Source organism: Gopherus flavomarginatus, chromosome 1 (genome assembly GCF_025201925.1).
Source record: "Gopherus flavomarginatus isolate rGopFla2 chromosome 1, rGopFla2.mat.asm, whole genome shotgun sequence".
Lineage (NCBI taxonomy): Eukaryota > Metazoa > Chordata > Testudines > Testudinidae > Gopherus > Gopherus flavomarginatus.
The window spans coordinates 288,504,711-288,521,439 of NC_066617.1; the positions used below are offsets into that span (position 1 = coordinate 288,504,711).

General features: G+C 39.5%; 1 protein-coding gene across 2 annotated transcripts in view; it reads left to right on the forward strand.

The window, feature by feature from the left end:
- Positions 1-16,729, forward strand: part of RBM26 (RNA binding motif protein 26) — a 99,583-nt gene that overhangs the window by 47,647 nt on the left and 35,207 nt on the right. The window contains exons 14-18 of one of the 2 annotated variants that reach the window (XM_050947842.1): positions 1,794-1,865; positions 4,248-4,376; positions 9,302-9,376; positions 11,954-12,124; positions 12,927-13,983. In XM_050947842.1, coding sequence (XP_050803799.1) covers positions 1,794-1,865; positions 4,248-4,376; positions 9,302-9,376; positions 11,954-12,124; positions 12,927-12,968 — 489 coding nt within the window. In that variant the 3' untranslated portion in view covers positions 12,969-13,983. Of the gene's footprint in view, positions 1-1,793; positions 1,866-4,247; positions 4,377-9,301; positions 9,377-11,953; positions 12,125-12,926; positions 13,984-16,729 lie in introns of those variants that run through there. The other variant, XM_050947832.1, reaches the window with a different exon arrangement.

Sequence of the window (16,729 nt, forward strand, 5' to 3'; positions counted from 1 at the left end):
AAATTTCTAATGTTTTGGAGCAAACATAGGTCATCCAATTGATATCCTTTTATTTTGTTGCATGTAATCCTGTTCTGATTGTACAAATATTTTAATATTTGCATTAAATTGTGAAACAGTTAATACTTGCACAGTGTAGCATTTATTAAGAAGTGTCACTTTAAACACTTTTACTTCAATAGTCACTAATTTATTTTAGATGTCAAAATATGTGTTAGAAATCAAGATAAATAGGAAACCAAATTTACTTGTCCAGTCCATCTCCTAAATGTCAGTCCACTGCAGTAAAAACTGTGGAAACTATTGAATTCCATTTCTTGGAATTCATTGTACCTTCATAGAGCCCCGTTGACTTGCAGGGTTGGAGCCGAACTGTTTGCATGAGCAAAATTTTAAAAATATTAGTAAGGCTATGTCTACACTATACAAGTGCGGTTTAGGATGACTTTACTGTGTTGCATGGGACATGAAATTTTTCACAGCCCTGAGTTAAATAGTTAGCCTGATCTAATTTTCAAGTGTTGAACGGGTCTGGGACAGCTACTTTCTCATTAAATAAGAGAACACAGTCTTTTGAACCACATACATGGTACTCATACCTGTGCAGGTTGGAAAAGGATGGGGCATCTAAATGTAAGATCTTTGTTCCCTAATTTGAGTGATAATGCAGAATATTCTTAGCGGAGAAAGCTTTCCTAATGAAGATGGACTATTAGTGTTGCCAACTTTCTTCAGTAACCATTATCTTTGATTTTAACTGTCTCCTCCTTCTGAAGTCACATACTTAGATTCTTGATGATGATGGTTGTCAGTAATTGCGCCTGTTGAACCTGCATTGTAAGTGGTCTGAGGCGCTATCCTGCGATGTGTTTTGTCCTGTCTACCTTCACAGTTACTGTTTGGAGCACTGTTTCAGGGGACCAGTCATTAAGAGGTGGCAAAAATAGGTCAGATCCTAGTTCATATGATGCTTAACTTGTCTGCAGAAGCAGTTAGAATCTTCACCTGCCAAAAATCAACAGATCTTTAATAGATGTTTCAGGCTTTTGACAGCTCTGCCAGCTCACCAGCAGCATTATGAACAGATGGTCAGCTTGTGGTTTGGAAAGGTTTCCAAGAATTTTGCCTCACTCCTTAATACAAGGAGGCAAAGCACCATAGTGCACACTATGATTCCTGAGAGATTTCAAGAGGAATTTCTACCTTTAAATACTCTTCAGGTATTGAATCATGTCTATAAGTAGACATTTTCAGATTCGGACAATTACTTTAACCCTCTGGGTACTCCAAAAGAGGAAGAAAACCTGAGTTTAGAATTCACAAAATGCATAAGTCCTGAAAGTGCCTCTTTTGCAATTGATATCTGGAATCTGCAGCTTATAATGTTCTGTCTTTAGCGGGATTTCCTTTTAAATTGTGATTTATTTGTAAATAGTACAGAGATACTCCTTGGTCTGCTAGTGTGAAACATACTTTTTCCACAATAAGGCCTCTGATGCTACAGTTGGATGTGTTTGGGCAGATCTTCATGCCATGTCAATTCAATTTTGGAATCAGTGCCTATCTTACAAGACAGCTCTTATATTCAAGCATCTGATACCATTTTACCTAGATTGTCACACTTAAAATCTGGTAATTTTTAGATCTTAAAAAAAAAAATCCTCCAGACTTTGCTGACCCCTTTTGTTATAGTCTGCATTCAGCATTTTACAGTTAAAACTTTAGTACTTAGTTTTAATCTTATACAATTACACAGGATTAGAAAAGAACTAATTTTTTCTTCTTGTTGTTAGAATGTGACTAAATTATCTGTGAAAGATAGGCTGGGTTTTGTGTCAAAACTGCCTGCTCCAGCAACAGAGAAGGTAAGAAAATGCATGTCACTTTATTCCTTCTGCTCACATTTGTGTATCAGCCGTATCCTTGATACAAAATTAATTTTGTTTGGACTTTTCCCTTATCATAAACATCTAATTGAAATCACAATTTACTGCCAAAAATAGTCTCAGAGAAAGTATACAGCAAGTATACTTTGCTTAATGAATGGTTAAATTGCAATAGGAGTAAAATGCAATGGGGCATGTATTACTATTTCACATTTTGAACTTCAGATATTGGGTTGTATGCTTTCTACCACCAAAAATTTGTCTGAACTGAAATGCTTTTAGAGGATCTATTCTAGAGCCTAAATTGTTAGCACATTGCTAGATTGAACTTTTATTGCAAATACATTTTAAGTAATATTTAAGTAGTTTAGCTGATTTCTCCTTTATTGTTAAATGGCTGCTGATTTATCTTTTTTTCTGTGTATCATGGCAGTAGTAGCCAGAAACTTCAGGAGATAAGACTGTATTTAAGGCGAATATCAACATTTTCTTTTCTTTCATGGGTTTCCTGCCTGTTTATGAAGCACACTGTCCTGAAGGCATTTGTAGAAGGACAGTTTAGAGGAGTGTGGAATTTTTAGTAATTTGTTAAAGCAACATTTCAGCTCATCTCTAATTAGCCCACTAAGGCACTTCTTATGGGCTTTTACAATTTGACATTGATAATAACACTTGGATTTTTTTCTACTCTCAACTCATCCACTCTAGAAAATACTCTTCTAGAGGAAGGAGTAGAGGTAATAGTAGAATAAAGTTGTAAAGCCCTTTTTGTGATACATTTCAATTGTAAATCCCTCTTTGTAAGGGATTCATTCTAATTCATTTCTTTCTGCGGTTTCCTTCCTGTCACTTTTCTCTTGGTATCATTTTTTTATGGAGTACATGGCTGACCAGTGGATTCACCAGCAAGCTGCATGCAGCTTTTAATTTTAACTTTCTCCTAAGTTATATTGAAGCTATTTAAATGCCCATTATAGAAATGCAGTGGCCTCCTAATGAGGCAAGTAAGGTCATATCTTGATTTTTGTGCTATTTATTTAAACATGAGTGTGACAATCCAAAGTAGCCTAACAGGCTAAAGCAGATAGTTGATGTAATGCTGCATTTTTCTTTATCGTTTAACTCCAAGCTACTCCAAACTTGTTTGTTACTTTAATTTTGATAGGGTAATGAATTATACTCAAAGAAGGCAAAAGGTGTCTATATTGTTGTGACAGTGCTGCCCGTGGGAGCCAGCTGAGGTCACTCAATCAGGGTGAACTGCAAACAAAACGGGGCAGACAAACCCCAAACGCTGGTGGTTATTTCAATACTTAGATTTACCAAGCCAGCACAAAACAGCTTCTACAGTACCTCACTGGTTACTTAGAAGTCCAGACCATGCAGTTCCCTTAAAGTGCCCAGCCTCAGGCCTCCATCCAGGTACACCTGTCAGATATGATGATGATTCCTGAAAATCTTATCTCATCATATAAAAGAAAAGGTTCTTCCAGTCCCGAAGGACCAGCCCCATACCCAGGTTCAATTATAACTTAGATCTTACCCAAAATACATGCTATAGCCAATTCTTATTAACTAAGCTAAAATTTATTAGAAAAGAAAAGAGAGTGTTGGTTAAAAGATCAGTACACATACAGACTTGAATTCAATTCTTCAGGTTTAGATACATAGTAGAGGTGAGCTTGTAGTAGCCAAAAGTCCTTTTAGAAATAGTCCATAGGTTATAGTTCAATGTTTATATTCAGGGTGGCTCCAATCAAATACTGGGGATCTCAGTCCTTGTGGCTTAAGGTTTCCCCCTCTTGAAGCAGATCTGAGATGAAGAAGGATCGTGTCCCAGGCTTCTTATAGGTTTCCAGCCTGAGAAAACAATAGGCTTAACTCCTTCTCCCAAACATCCTGGCAATTAGCACAGAGTAATTTATCCATTAAACAGTTCAGATACAGGTTACCACAACCTTCAAAGAGACACATAGACAATAATACTATTTTACTCAAGTATCATCTTAAATGCTAATATTCCTTTTTTGATCTTTGAATTAAAACTATAGCAATAGACAAGACTTGTTTGCTTACATCACAAGACCTGAGCAAACACCTCCCCTTCTACCTGTAACAATGCAGACTTGCATTTCAAAGCTCTATTCATTTACATATCTTGCTAACCAGTTCTTAAGTTTCACCCATGGGTCAGGTGAGTCGATGAGGTGAGTTAATTAACTCTTTCTGGCCCTGTCACCTTTCAATGAGATATTATACTATACTCATAACATCACAATTGTGGAAAAGCCAATGCATTTTGAAGCACTCTTGCTGAAAAAAATCTAAAAACTGATATAATAAAATGGTTTCCTCTTATAGGTATTGTCCACGTCTACTGGCTTGACAAAAACTGTATACAATCCTGCTGCTTTGAAGGCAGCACAGAAATCTTTGCCTGTTGTTTCCACTTCCAGTCTAGATTCCAGTGAAGCACAGAAGAAAAAACAGGTAAAGTAAATATGCTTCTTTATAAAATGGGTATAGTACATTTAGGAGTTCTGTGTTTGATAGAGACAGTGTCAACATATTTCCTCAGAACAGCATAGATGGAACAAGTTAATCAAATTATCCTCACTAATAACAGTGTAGTTGGGATTGAAAGGACAAAAAAATGCTTTCAGAATTTGTTCCCACTGTTAACTTTTTTCAGTTTGTTTTCTAACAATATAAGTATATGGTTGACTTAAGATCCTATAGGAACTCAAAATCTGAAGCATCTTCATGGAAATAGAATCTCCAGTTTGAGACACAAATTGTCTCTTGGATAATTGTGAGAAGGGAGTACAGAACAACCCCAACTTTATTTTCCAAACCGTTTAGAACTGACTTGTGTTTTTGCTACATTCTGGATTCTTAATGACCAAGTATATTCTCAACAGAAAACTGTCCTGCTGTTCGTCCTACAGTTTCTTGACTGCACTTCAGTCCAGAATCTTTTTTATTTTTAAATCAAACTGAATTTTTTATGGTCCTCATAATTTTACTTTGAGATTATGGAAAATAAAGCAAAAAAGCATGCTGATCTCTGAATGGGTCAGACCATCTCAGCTAAAGTTAGGCTTAAAAAACGCTTTTGGTTCCTGTAGTTAACTTTTCTAATTTATGTCAACTAGATGTAGAATAAATGTTGTTCTTCAAGTGGTTGCTCATGTCCATTTAACTTAGGCGTGTGTGGTCACCACATGCACTGGTGCCGAAAGTTTTTTCCCTCAGCAGTATGTGTAGGGGACTGGCTCCAGCACCCCCTGGAGTGGTGCGCACATGCTGCGGTATAAAGTGCGCTGCCGGCTCCGCCCCACCCTCACTTCCTTCTTGCCCTCACTGACAGTGCTGGAACTGTTGCTGCTTGAGCTAGCACTGTTGCTTTCTCGTTCGTGTTATAGTGTATATAGTTTTCTGTTAGTGTTAGTAAATCCCTTAGCTATAGTTAGAGACTTCATAGGTCCTGAACGGGACTTAGCCTTGGGATGGGATATGCCCTGGCCCCCCGGCTTTAAGCCCTGTGATGGCTGTAAGAGACCTAGGCCCATTATTGATCAACCAAGCAGCCATCTATGTTGCTTGGGCGAAGGGCACATTAATGAAAAGTGCAAGATTTGGTAGACACTCAAGCCAAGAACTAAGAAGGAGTGCGATATTCGTTTAATAATGCTTGTTATGGAGTTGGGCCTCACCCCGGCACCGGAGTAACACTCTGACTCAGCGCCTAGCGCCGAGACCTTGGTACATTGGCTGGCACCGGTCCCCATCTGTGGCTCCGACCAAGAAGACAGTGCGAGGTTGGTCTTTAGCTTCCCACAAGGGAAAGGATAAGACGGCGTGTGAGCACGGTCCTGCGCTGGGCAACTCTTCACCCCTGTCAGTATCTCAGGCCCACTCTCTGGTTGAGTGGTTTAGCTCAACCTGCTCCCCACCGGCCAACCCGGATAGTATTCTCACATCGCCATCTTCAAGGGACACAGATGCTTCCTCGGGTTTACTGTAGGCCCAAACCACTATCAGTTTGCGGTCCTCCCGTTTGACCTAGCAACAGCACTGCTGATATTTACCAAGTGCATGTTGGTGGTGGCTGCTTACCTCAGACGTTGGGGTGTCCAGATCTACCTGTACCATTGGCTAGTCAAAGGCGGCTCCAGGTCCCAGGTCCAAAGAGATGTTGCGATGCTGTTAGCCACTTGCAGTCACCTCAGCCTGTTGGTAAATGACAAAAAACCCACATTAGTTCTGGTACAGAAGATAGAGTTCATCAAAGTGGTGCTCGACTTTACCTGTGCCAGGGTGTTTCTGCCACTGGAGAGATTCAGGGTATTGACGGACCTCGTCACGGAAGTCTCAGTGTTTCCCCTGACCACAGCCAAGGTTTGCCTGAGCCTCCTAGGTCACATGGCCGCGTGTACATATGCAGTGCGCCACACCAGGCTCCAGATGTGACCCCTGCAGCAGTCTATCTACTCCCAGTCCAGGGACCACCTGGAAATGTTACCATCCCCGCAACGGTGCTTACTTCGCTGGAATAGTGGACCAACTCCAGGAAAGTCCTGGAAGGAGTTCCCTTCGTCAGCACTCCTCACTCAGTCGAGTTGGTTTTGGACATCTTGGGGGGGAGCGGGCACCTCAGCACTCTCCAGACCCAGGATATATGATCCCCAGAGGAAATGATGCTACACATAAATGTCAAAGAGCTCAGGGCAGTGCGCAGTCTTCCTACCTCACCTGTCAGGCAGAGTGGTCAGAGTCTTGACAGACAACACAGCTTCAGTGTTCTACATCAACAGACAAGGGGGAGCATGATCCTCGACCCTCTGCCAAGAAGTACTCCATCTCTGGGACTTCTGCATCAACCATGGAATCCACCTAGAAGTGTTTCACCTTCCGGGTGCCAAGAACACTCTAGCAAATCCCCTAAGCAGGGACTTCTCCTCTTACCACAAGTGGGTGCTCCACCCAGAGCTGCGAAACTCACCAAGTGGATTTGATCGCCCCTAGGCAGAACAGGAGTGCCACAGGTTTTGCTCCAGATGGGGTCTGGGCAAGGGCTCCCTCTCTGATGCCTTCCTCTCCAAGGTGGTGTCTACTTTCCATATGAGTCAGGACATCTTCCTTCTGATCTTCTGCCCCAAGCCCCATGAGACTAGTGAAGAGAGGCACCTTCACGCTTTGGACGTAAGCAAGGCCCTGGCTTTCTTACTAGTTTGGATAAAGCCTTTCCATAAGTCGACTCAGCTTTTCATTTCTACAGCTGATAGGATGAAGGGCCTCCCGGTGTCCACACAGAAGATTTCTAAGTGGATCACCTCTTGCATTCGGACTTGCTATGAGTTGGCTGGAGTCCCTCGACTGCCAGTCGTCGGAGCCCACTCGACAGAGTGCAGGCATCCTTGGTGAACTTCCTGGCACACTTCCAGATCCAGGACATCTGTCACACTGCAACATGGTCTTTGGTGCACACGTTCTCAGCCTGTTAAGCCATCACTCAGCAGGCCAGAGACAGCGCTGGGTTTGGCAGAGCTGTGTTGCAGTCTACATGTCTGTGAACTCCTACCCACCTCCACGGAGTACTGCTTAGGAATCACCTAAGTTGAATGGACATGAGCAAGCACTCAAGCCAGAGCTGGTTCCCTACCGATACTGCTGAGGGAAAAAATTCCAGTACCAGTGCATGTGGCGAGTGTACACACCTAAGCTAAATGGACATGAGCAGCACATCTTGAAGAACACCAGTTACGGAAAAAGGTAACTGTCTTTTTTCAGTTTATAACAAATTAGTTGACTCCATCCAATTTAGGTTCATAAAAAAACATTGAGGATGACATAACTTCTGTATATAGGGTTTAAGCTGTTAAATACTAGCTATAGAGATCTTCAAATTTAACACATACGCCTTTAACTGCATGTCACCTGTAATATGGGGTCAGATTTTCAAGTAGCCTCCAACATTATACAGCTATAACCTGATTTTTCAGAAGGCTTGAGCACCTGTAGCTTCCAGTGACTTCAGACTTATTGAATAAGTCTTAAAGAGAAACAAGAAGTTTTGCCCTGTCGCTGGTTCATTTTTTCTGCTGCTCTTTGCTGTCAGAAGAGATGTATACTTATTATAATACAATACCTGTGAGAAATTCATGGCTTGTTGGGACTGATGTCAAATGTAGCTCCCCTCTCCTCCTCCTGTTTTCCTTTTAGTTTTCCCTATCTCCCTTTCCTCTCCTCATTCCCCTGTGTTTATAATCCTCTGTGGACTGCAGCCACTGGAGAATAGGATCACACACTATAGCAAATCAGATATTCTGAGCAGGCAGAAGTCAGGTTGATGTTTGGGAGGAGAGAGAAACAACGTAGCTTAATAGTAACATTAGTGTTTTGTAGCTGTTGACATATTTGCATTCTGCATAAGGTAATTCGCTTTGCAGTCTGAGCCCAGCTGTTGGCTGACTTGGAAATACTGACTCAGAAATGCAGATAGATTTTTATGTTCCTTTTTCCCCCTCATCAACTATGTTTATATAAAATCCCTAAGCTCTTCTTGAAAAATATGCTGCATCATGAGCTTCTGCTCCCATTCTGTGCCTTAGAGCAGGAAGTGATTGTTTTCTTTCCAGCAGCAGAAGCTGAATAGAAGCTCTGGTATCTCTTCCGCTCCCTCCTCCAAGTATTTTAGAAATACAGTAATACAATTTTGAAATGGACAAATTTACATTTCATACTTCTGTATTCACAAATATGTGGCAAGATTCCACTTTTAAAACTTTGAGTTATGTTTCTTATAAGTTATTCTAGCCAGTCATCATAAGGTTACTTTCCAGGTAGCAAGCTTTTGGTGATGTTATAAAAGTTTTTTAAAAACTTCTATGAACTTCTGATTTTTGTGGCCTGAGACTGTACTATGAAATATAGCTAATCAATTGTAGGACTCAACATGTGGTTGCTTCTAGGATACTTCCTTTACATGTCTGAACTTGTACAATAAAATCATGATTGCATTATAAAGAATACCAAAATTCCTCTGGTAATGTGGTAATAAAATAGTCTGCTTTTCACACTGGAGTAGTGATCTGTAAAATGATTACCCTAGTCCTAGGGATAACAAAGTGTGAAGCTTTCCTGACATCTGTTTGAGTCTGGTATCAGATTTATCACTGACCCTGATGTTTGATGATACATCCCTAAGGATAGCTTTGATGACCCTCTTTTTGTACATCAGGTGAGCTTATTTCTATTACTAGAATTTATTTTTGTCAGAATTTAATTTTGTAATCACTTACTACAGTAGGCAAACTGATTATTCTAGTTTATTCAGTGACAGAAAATTCTCTTGATGAATTCTTCATTCAAAAATCTTAGGAACTTTCTGTAATTTAATTTTATGCCCGTAGGAAACACTAAGACTTCAACAAGATGTAAGAAAGAAAAAACAGGAGATCTTAGAAAAGCACATTGAAACACAAAAGGTAAAGTATTTAGATGCTCCCTGATTGGAGCTTTCTACAGCAATAATAAAAGTAACAGTTGACATTATGAGTTGTAAAATCATTACTATAGTTTGTCATAATCATAAATTGCAGTTATTGGTATGTACATATATAATAATACTGTGCTTTTCATCCATAAATCTCAGTGCAAAAGAGGTTAGTATCACACAGTGTTCTGGCTGCTGGTTCTCATGCTTCCCTCATTAGACACTGTGGGATTCTTTTATCTCTAAGATTTTTTGTTAGTGGGGGCCAGTGTTTGAGCTTCGCATGTTTTCCCTATCGTGCGCTGCTGATCCCTCAGTCTCTAGAACCATCTAACCAGTTCCTTCTTGATTGTGTTCAGCAAAGGAGCCACATGTGGACTTCCAGCTGTTGCTGCTTCTCACCATCTTGCCAGCCTAGTTCTCTAGGTATCTTATTCCTGGTGTCCTTCCTTGCAGTCAGCGCTGTAAAGAGAGAGAGGAAGAAATGCTGTTGTGCTTTTATTGTTGCTCTGGTTTACTTGTTTTTGAAGTGCCAAGTCTACTCTTTTTTGGGGTGGGGGTGGGGTGGGGGAGGTGTCTCCAGAGTTGTTTTGGCATTTTGTTCCAGTTGCTCAGTATATTGGAGTTCTGTATTTTATATGCTAAGTTTTTCTTTTTGGCACTTCCATGTTTCCTACTGCCTTGGTGCATTTTTGTTGGTACTCAAGTGCCCTGGCACTGCTCCTCAGCATTTTGGCACATTTTTCTAATGGTGTATTTTTGTTCAAGAAGGATCATTTTCTTTGCTTCCTTTCTTCAGCTTTGGAAATTTTAGGATAGTGATTCTGAGATACATGCTTGGGGCAAAAAGTTCTAATACGGTTTAACCTGATTGCTGCATCTTTTACCTCACAATTGATCATGGCATGCAAGGATGTCAAGTATGCCTGGAAACTTCACCCAGAGCAGTCTACTTTTGTACAGGCCTCATCAAATACCCCCTACAGGCACTCATGGGAAACATAAATTCGGCCAGCACCAGGCTTGGAATGCTTTAAAATGAAAGCCTGAGTACAGTCATTTTTCTGAGCCCTGGGACTTGGTGTTGACACCTCCTGCATCATCACACCATTTTCCATTGCTGTTGGGAAGGCTGAAAGGGAGTCTGTTTGTAAACCAGGGGTACATCTTTTTTTTTGTTTGTTTTTTAGCTATATTTACTGCAGACTAGACACTAGTGATCAAAGTTAAACTTGTTTTTATCTAAAATAGTTGTTTTCAAACACACAGAATCAGTAGATACAAACATGAGCTCTTGAGGTTACAATTTAAGGTGGTAGAAACTGGCATGTTCATTATAGATAGACCCTTGATCTACAGGAAAACTGAAGTAATAGGATATGTAATCTAAACCCTGATATTCACTAGTGATGTGCATGGCACTACATAGAAACCTATTTAACCCTTGTCTTCAGTATGAATAAAAGGTGTGTTCTTAACTTGAGTTAGCTAAGTCACGTTACAATCCTGGTAAAAATCTAAGTAGTTCATAGTTTTTACACGGGTTAGCTGGTTGAGTTAGATTAGTCTTCCCCATAGTCTTTAACTTGACCTACTATCTCATTTGCAAACTGTCTTGTCTTCACTAGGATTTTAACTTGAGTTAGATAACTCAAGTTAAGAAAACACCTATTTTTGTGCTAATGGCATGGCCAAAGACAGTTCCTGCCCCTAAGAGCTGTTGAGATGAGCTGTCAAGGCAGAATCCCCACTCCAAGTGCAGAAGTGGGGGCCTACAAGGATTGTAAAAATTAATACTTGCACTCCAGGCTTGTATTACACTCACAAGGTAACAACTTTTCTCTGACCTTGGCTTGGTAAATGCTGCCACCACCCAAATGCAAAAACCCCCCTTTGAACCCAGGAAGTAGCACTTGGGAACTCCTTCCTGTGGGTACCCACAAGCCATTTCACACACTCCTCCGGGAAGAGCTGAGAAAGCCACAGCTAATTTCCTTAGTTTTCTATCAGTTAATCAAACAACATGCACAAACCTCTTAGAACACCAAAAATCAATCCAATGGCTCTTTTGATCAGGTGCCCACTTGTTTTTCTTTACCCTGGGGGATTTTTTAACCCCTTACAGGTAAAGCAAGTAAAGAACAGCTACGAAGAGGGATTTTACAGCTAACTGTCTGGCTGGTGTCCATCAAAGGGAGCTATCCCCCCACTTTATTTATCACATGAGCACAAGAAAAGATACATAGAACAGTTGGGGTAGAAGGTGAAAGGCAAAATCATAATTTAGGTTGGGTAGAATGCCTGAAAAACTTTCTGGTCTGTTGAACTCTCTATTGCAGAATTTGAATTCCCTCTTAATAAGATTCTCTTTAATCAAAAGAGTAATAGTTAAATAGAGCCATTTACCTGAATATAAACTATATAAGCAACCATGTTGATCTTGAAAGCAAAGTCCGTTTTCTCTGTTATAGCATTTTAATCAACATGTCTAGAAAAATCCACAATTACATCTAGAATATTAGATACATTAATCCTCCCACCTTTAATAAAACATTTTTGAATTGGACAGATGCTGATTTCAAAGCTGGAGAGGAATAAACCCATGATGAAGTCAGAAGACAAAGCAGAAATAATGAAAACTCTGGAGACTTTGACTAATAGCATTACCAAGTTAAAGGATGAATTAAAAGGTGTCTCATCTGGAGGTGCTCCTCTGAAAAGCTTGAAAACTAAAGCTCAGGTACTCAATTTCTGTTTGTTTTTATTAATAAGTTATATAATTGCATCATATGCTGATGCCACTTAGCTAAAAAAAATCCCACCACTTTGAGTCTACCAGTAAGTAAGATTATTTTGTTTCCCTCACTTTAAAGGGATGCATTCAATTTAAAATCCAGGTAGCTGTCTGAAATTGCTTTTTACCTTGTATTGTTACTTGTATACCTAAATTTAGTACATCTGAAATATATCAGAAGAAAAATATTTTTCACTTTTTTTTCTTTTCTCTTACCTTTGACAACACTTCGTTAGTTTCACTGCTTCTCTTGAATAATCAATCATGTTCTCCTTTTCATTGTGGGTCTTTCAAACAGCAGGAGGGGGGGATTAATATTTTTTTAAACAAAAGGATCCTCACACTGTGAGGGTTGGATTTAGAATAAGAAACAACTACTTAAACTCACTAGATTTAAGTTGGTGTCCCCTCATGTTTTGATTGTGTTATACAGTGCTATCAACTGAATTGTCATTTGGGTGGACCATTATAGTACTGCATTGATCTCTCACTGTGAACTTGTCTCATATGCCATACTTTTTAGGTTGGAGACTATGTCAGTGTATTTATTGTCAGTCTTTTGAATTCACTGGTCGTAATAAGGTTTTTGCTGGGAGAGAAGTTTCTCTTCAGTGGTTTCTCTTTTTGCTGCTACAGAAGGCTAATTATTCCCTTTGGTTGTTTCCAGAATTAGACTTGATCTGTAAACCTTTGCTTTCTGACCCAATTACATGATCTTTTTATGACCCTGATATTTTGTTGTCTCTAGGACGATCTTCAGCCCCAGATTGGAGTGAATGAACAATTTTAAAAGCCCTGGAAAAGTAACAACATTAAGGAATTAAAATGATCCTCTAAACATGTCATTCTAAACAAATAAGTCACACATTTTCTGTTCTACCCTACTAACAGACACAAAAACATAAAAAAAAAAAAATCCCAGGGAAGGTTTTTTTTTAAAAAAAATACCTTGGTGAAGTGCAGAGTGTTTTACCAGATACTTCTCTGGAAGATCACAGCTAGTCTTTATCTGTTCCAGTTTATGTTCAGAATGCCAGTCCCTTCGAATGTTTATTTCTCCCTTCTGAAGTTTTAGTTTTGGGATGTTACTTCAAAGACTTCATGACTTCACCTCAGACCGAATTTTAGGAAGGATCATCAGCTTTAAATTTGCAATCATGTTTGAGAAAATACAAGGCAGCCTTACTTAATAGGCAGATTATAATGAAAAATAGTAACTATAAAATAATACACCGCTACCCCCAATATAACGCCACCTGATATAACACGAATTTGGATATAATGCAGTAAAGCAGTGCTTCAGGGGGGGAGGGGGGCTGTGCACTCCAGTGGATCAAAGCAAGTTCAATATAACACTGTTTCACCTGTAACGCGGTAAGATTTTTTGGCTCCCAAGGACAGCCTTATATCGAGGTAGAGGTGTAATTGGAACTGGCAGTTGGACTTATGCTTCTGTGTGACTACTTCTAAAACACATCTTAGTTCTCACTCTGAGTTCTATTAAACTCCTGAGATTGCTATATTAAGAAAAGGATTAATTAGTGCCTCTAGTTCTTGGATAGAAATTGTAGAACAGGGTTTTCTTAATCTTTTTCGAGCTGATAACCCCTTTCAGATCAAGAAATGTTTTATGACCTCTCTCCCCTAAAACCTCCTACCCCAACCATAGGATGAACTTTTTCATACCAGAAATAACTAAGGTTTTGGACAGTGATCTCAGTTATGGAGATAAATTACAAGAATATTTGTCAGATTGAATTGTATTGCTGATGAAAGATGTTCAATGAAGTTGAATTGCAGAAATAGTCTTGAATATTTTTTGTTGTGGTTGATACAGGTAAGTATGCCCAGTGGTCTGTGATGGGATGTTAGATGGGATAGGATCTCAGTTACTACAGAGAATTCTTTCCTGGGTGCTGGCTGGTGAGTCTTGCCCCACATGCTCAGGGTTTAGCTGATCGCCGTATTTGGGGTCGGGAAGGATTTTCCTCCAGGACAGATTGGCAGAGGCCCTGGAAGTTTTTTGCCTTCCTCTGCAGCATGGGGCACGGGTCACTTGCTGGAGGATTCTCTGCAGCTTGAGGTCTTCAAACCACAATTTGAGGACTTCAATAACTCAAACATAGATTAGGGGTTTGTTATGGAAGTGGATGGGTGAGATTCTGTGTCCTGCATTGTGCAGGAGGTCAGACTAGATGATCATAATGGTCCCTTCTGACAAAGTCTGTGAGTCTATACCAGCACTGCTGGGGATTTTTTTTGTTACTGCAACTGAAAAATAATTTGACTAAACCTTTAGAAAACAGCCAAAATCTGCTGAATTCCTGGCTATAAAATATCCTGTAAAATTATAATATACTATAGTGTAATAACTATATACTATCATATAACTTATTGTAATATCATAATATACTTTACTATATTACTGTAATCTGACAGGAGAACTGTTAGTTTTTCTTGCATTGATTCAGTGAGTTCTGCAAGGAGTTAAGAAGCTAGTCTTGCAATAGCGGGGAGGGGTAGCTCAGTGGTTTGAGCATTGGCCTGCCAAACCTAGGGTTGTGAGTTTAATCCTCGAGGGGGCCATTTTGGGAACTGAGATGTAAAAAACAAATGAACAAAAAAACAACACTGTCTTGGGATTTGTCCTGCTTTGAGCAGGAGGTTGGACTAGATGATCTCCTGAGGTCCCTTCCAACCCTAATATTCTATGAAGTAGGTCTGAAATAAGATTGGATACTGAATTATCAGTTTCTGATAGTGCTTGACTGGCTCCTCATTTCCCTTGAAGACTAAAATAAGATGAAGCAGCTCAAGAAGACTTATTTCCAAGTTTTTTGCTGAATGTTTTTACTCTGCTTTGCATGGAGAGAACATTCGTATTCCACACCTGAAGAGAGTAGTTCAGTTTGTTAGGTGCCCAAAGATGTCTGCGAGGTAGGTTAAGCTTTGTCACACAAGACAATTATTGAAGAAGTTAGCAAGGAGAGACTGCATCTTGAAGGAAAATGTGCACTTCCACTCTTCTGTCAGAGAGAGAAGTTAGCAGTCTGCCTTGTAAGAATGCTATAATGTGAACAAGATGGTGAAAGAAACCTGTTATCTGAGTGATTGGAGGTGGGGCGAAGGGAGAACCAGCATTCATTGTGTAGTCTTATGTGAAGTTAACTACTTTGGCTGCTTCATGAGGTCCTGGCCACAGGTTTTTAGGCATTTTTTGAACAATTAAAGCTTGGTAATATATGAAGTCCTGAAAGCATAATGCATCGCATATATGTGACCAGGCCATTAGTTTTACTTGTTCTTGCCTTGGTGCAATCTAAGCAGATTATAATACACTACTCCCATTGAAATCTTTGTCTCCTGATATGTCGAGTAATAATTTTCTTCTTGAGGAAGTTGCACAGCTTTACAAAAGAATCTTCAATAGAAGCATCAGCAATATACCTAAGAAACTCCAGAAGTTATGAAACACCAGAGTTTCTGACTAAGGAATATGAATTGCTAAATAATCACTTTTCATGAGTTTTGAAAGCAGTTGTTTTCAGACATCCACAGCCATGTTGCTGATACACCTGCAAAACAATATTTATCAAAAGCACTGCTTTTCAATTTGGTAATCACTGCATGACATTTAACTTTGGAAACTATTTTAATTATTTGTGCATTTTATTTTTTCTTTGAGGCATGATTTGGAACATGTGGGTATGGTCCTCTTCACAAAACCAGTCCATGTTTCAAAATCACCCCTTAATCAGAACCAAACTCCAGTGAAGATTGACGTATGCAACGTGATCATATGAAGCTCAGTCGTGCTGTCAGACCTTAGAAATTGCAGCCAATATGTGTGGATTTCAGTTCAGTGACACATTTTGTCATGATTTGTGTGCATGGGTACTTGCAATTGGTGTTGTATATAACATTTTTTTAATAGTTCATATACTGTGTTCTGGAAGGAAAAGCTACGTATACAAAGAGGCTGACTTTTATTAGCAGAGGTGCTAGTAGTCTACTGCACATACCTGTGTCTTGCCTTAGTCTGCAGTGAACTACCATTTGACGTTCTCACATTACAAAAATATTTTGGTGTTAAAAGAACTTGCCATTTAGAGTGTGAATTGTGTATTCATTGTCATTTAAAGTGTATTGAATTGTGTTTTGCAGAACTTTTTAGATTTTTGGGGCTCTTCCCACCATCACACAAGTTGCAACCCATTACTGGGGTAACTCCTGCTTTAAAAGAAGAAACGCCAAATTTCACTATCATGGTTGGCTGTTAAATCAGTACTGGAGGCAATGACAACATAAAGTTTTTGGAGACTTCCCGTTATTAAACACTGAGTTTAACCTTCCAGTCTTAACCTCCTAACCTCATGCATAGTTCTTTGGAGGCTGCTCACAATACCCAACATAGTAGCAAGTACTCCTACTAAGTAACAACAATAATATAATTTAATAAGCCAAAAATGAAAAGCCCATCATCTTGATTCTCAACCCTTTTCTTCTGTGCTTGGTTGCTGCATTTCCATTTTCCAGGTACAGAGAGAAAGG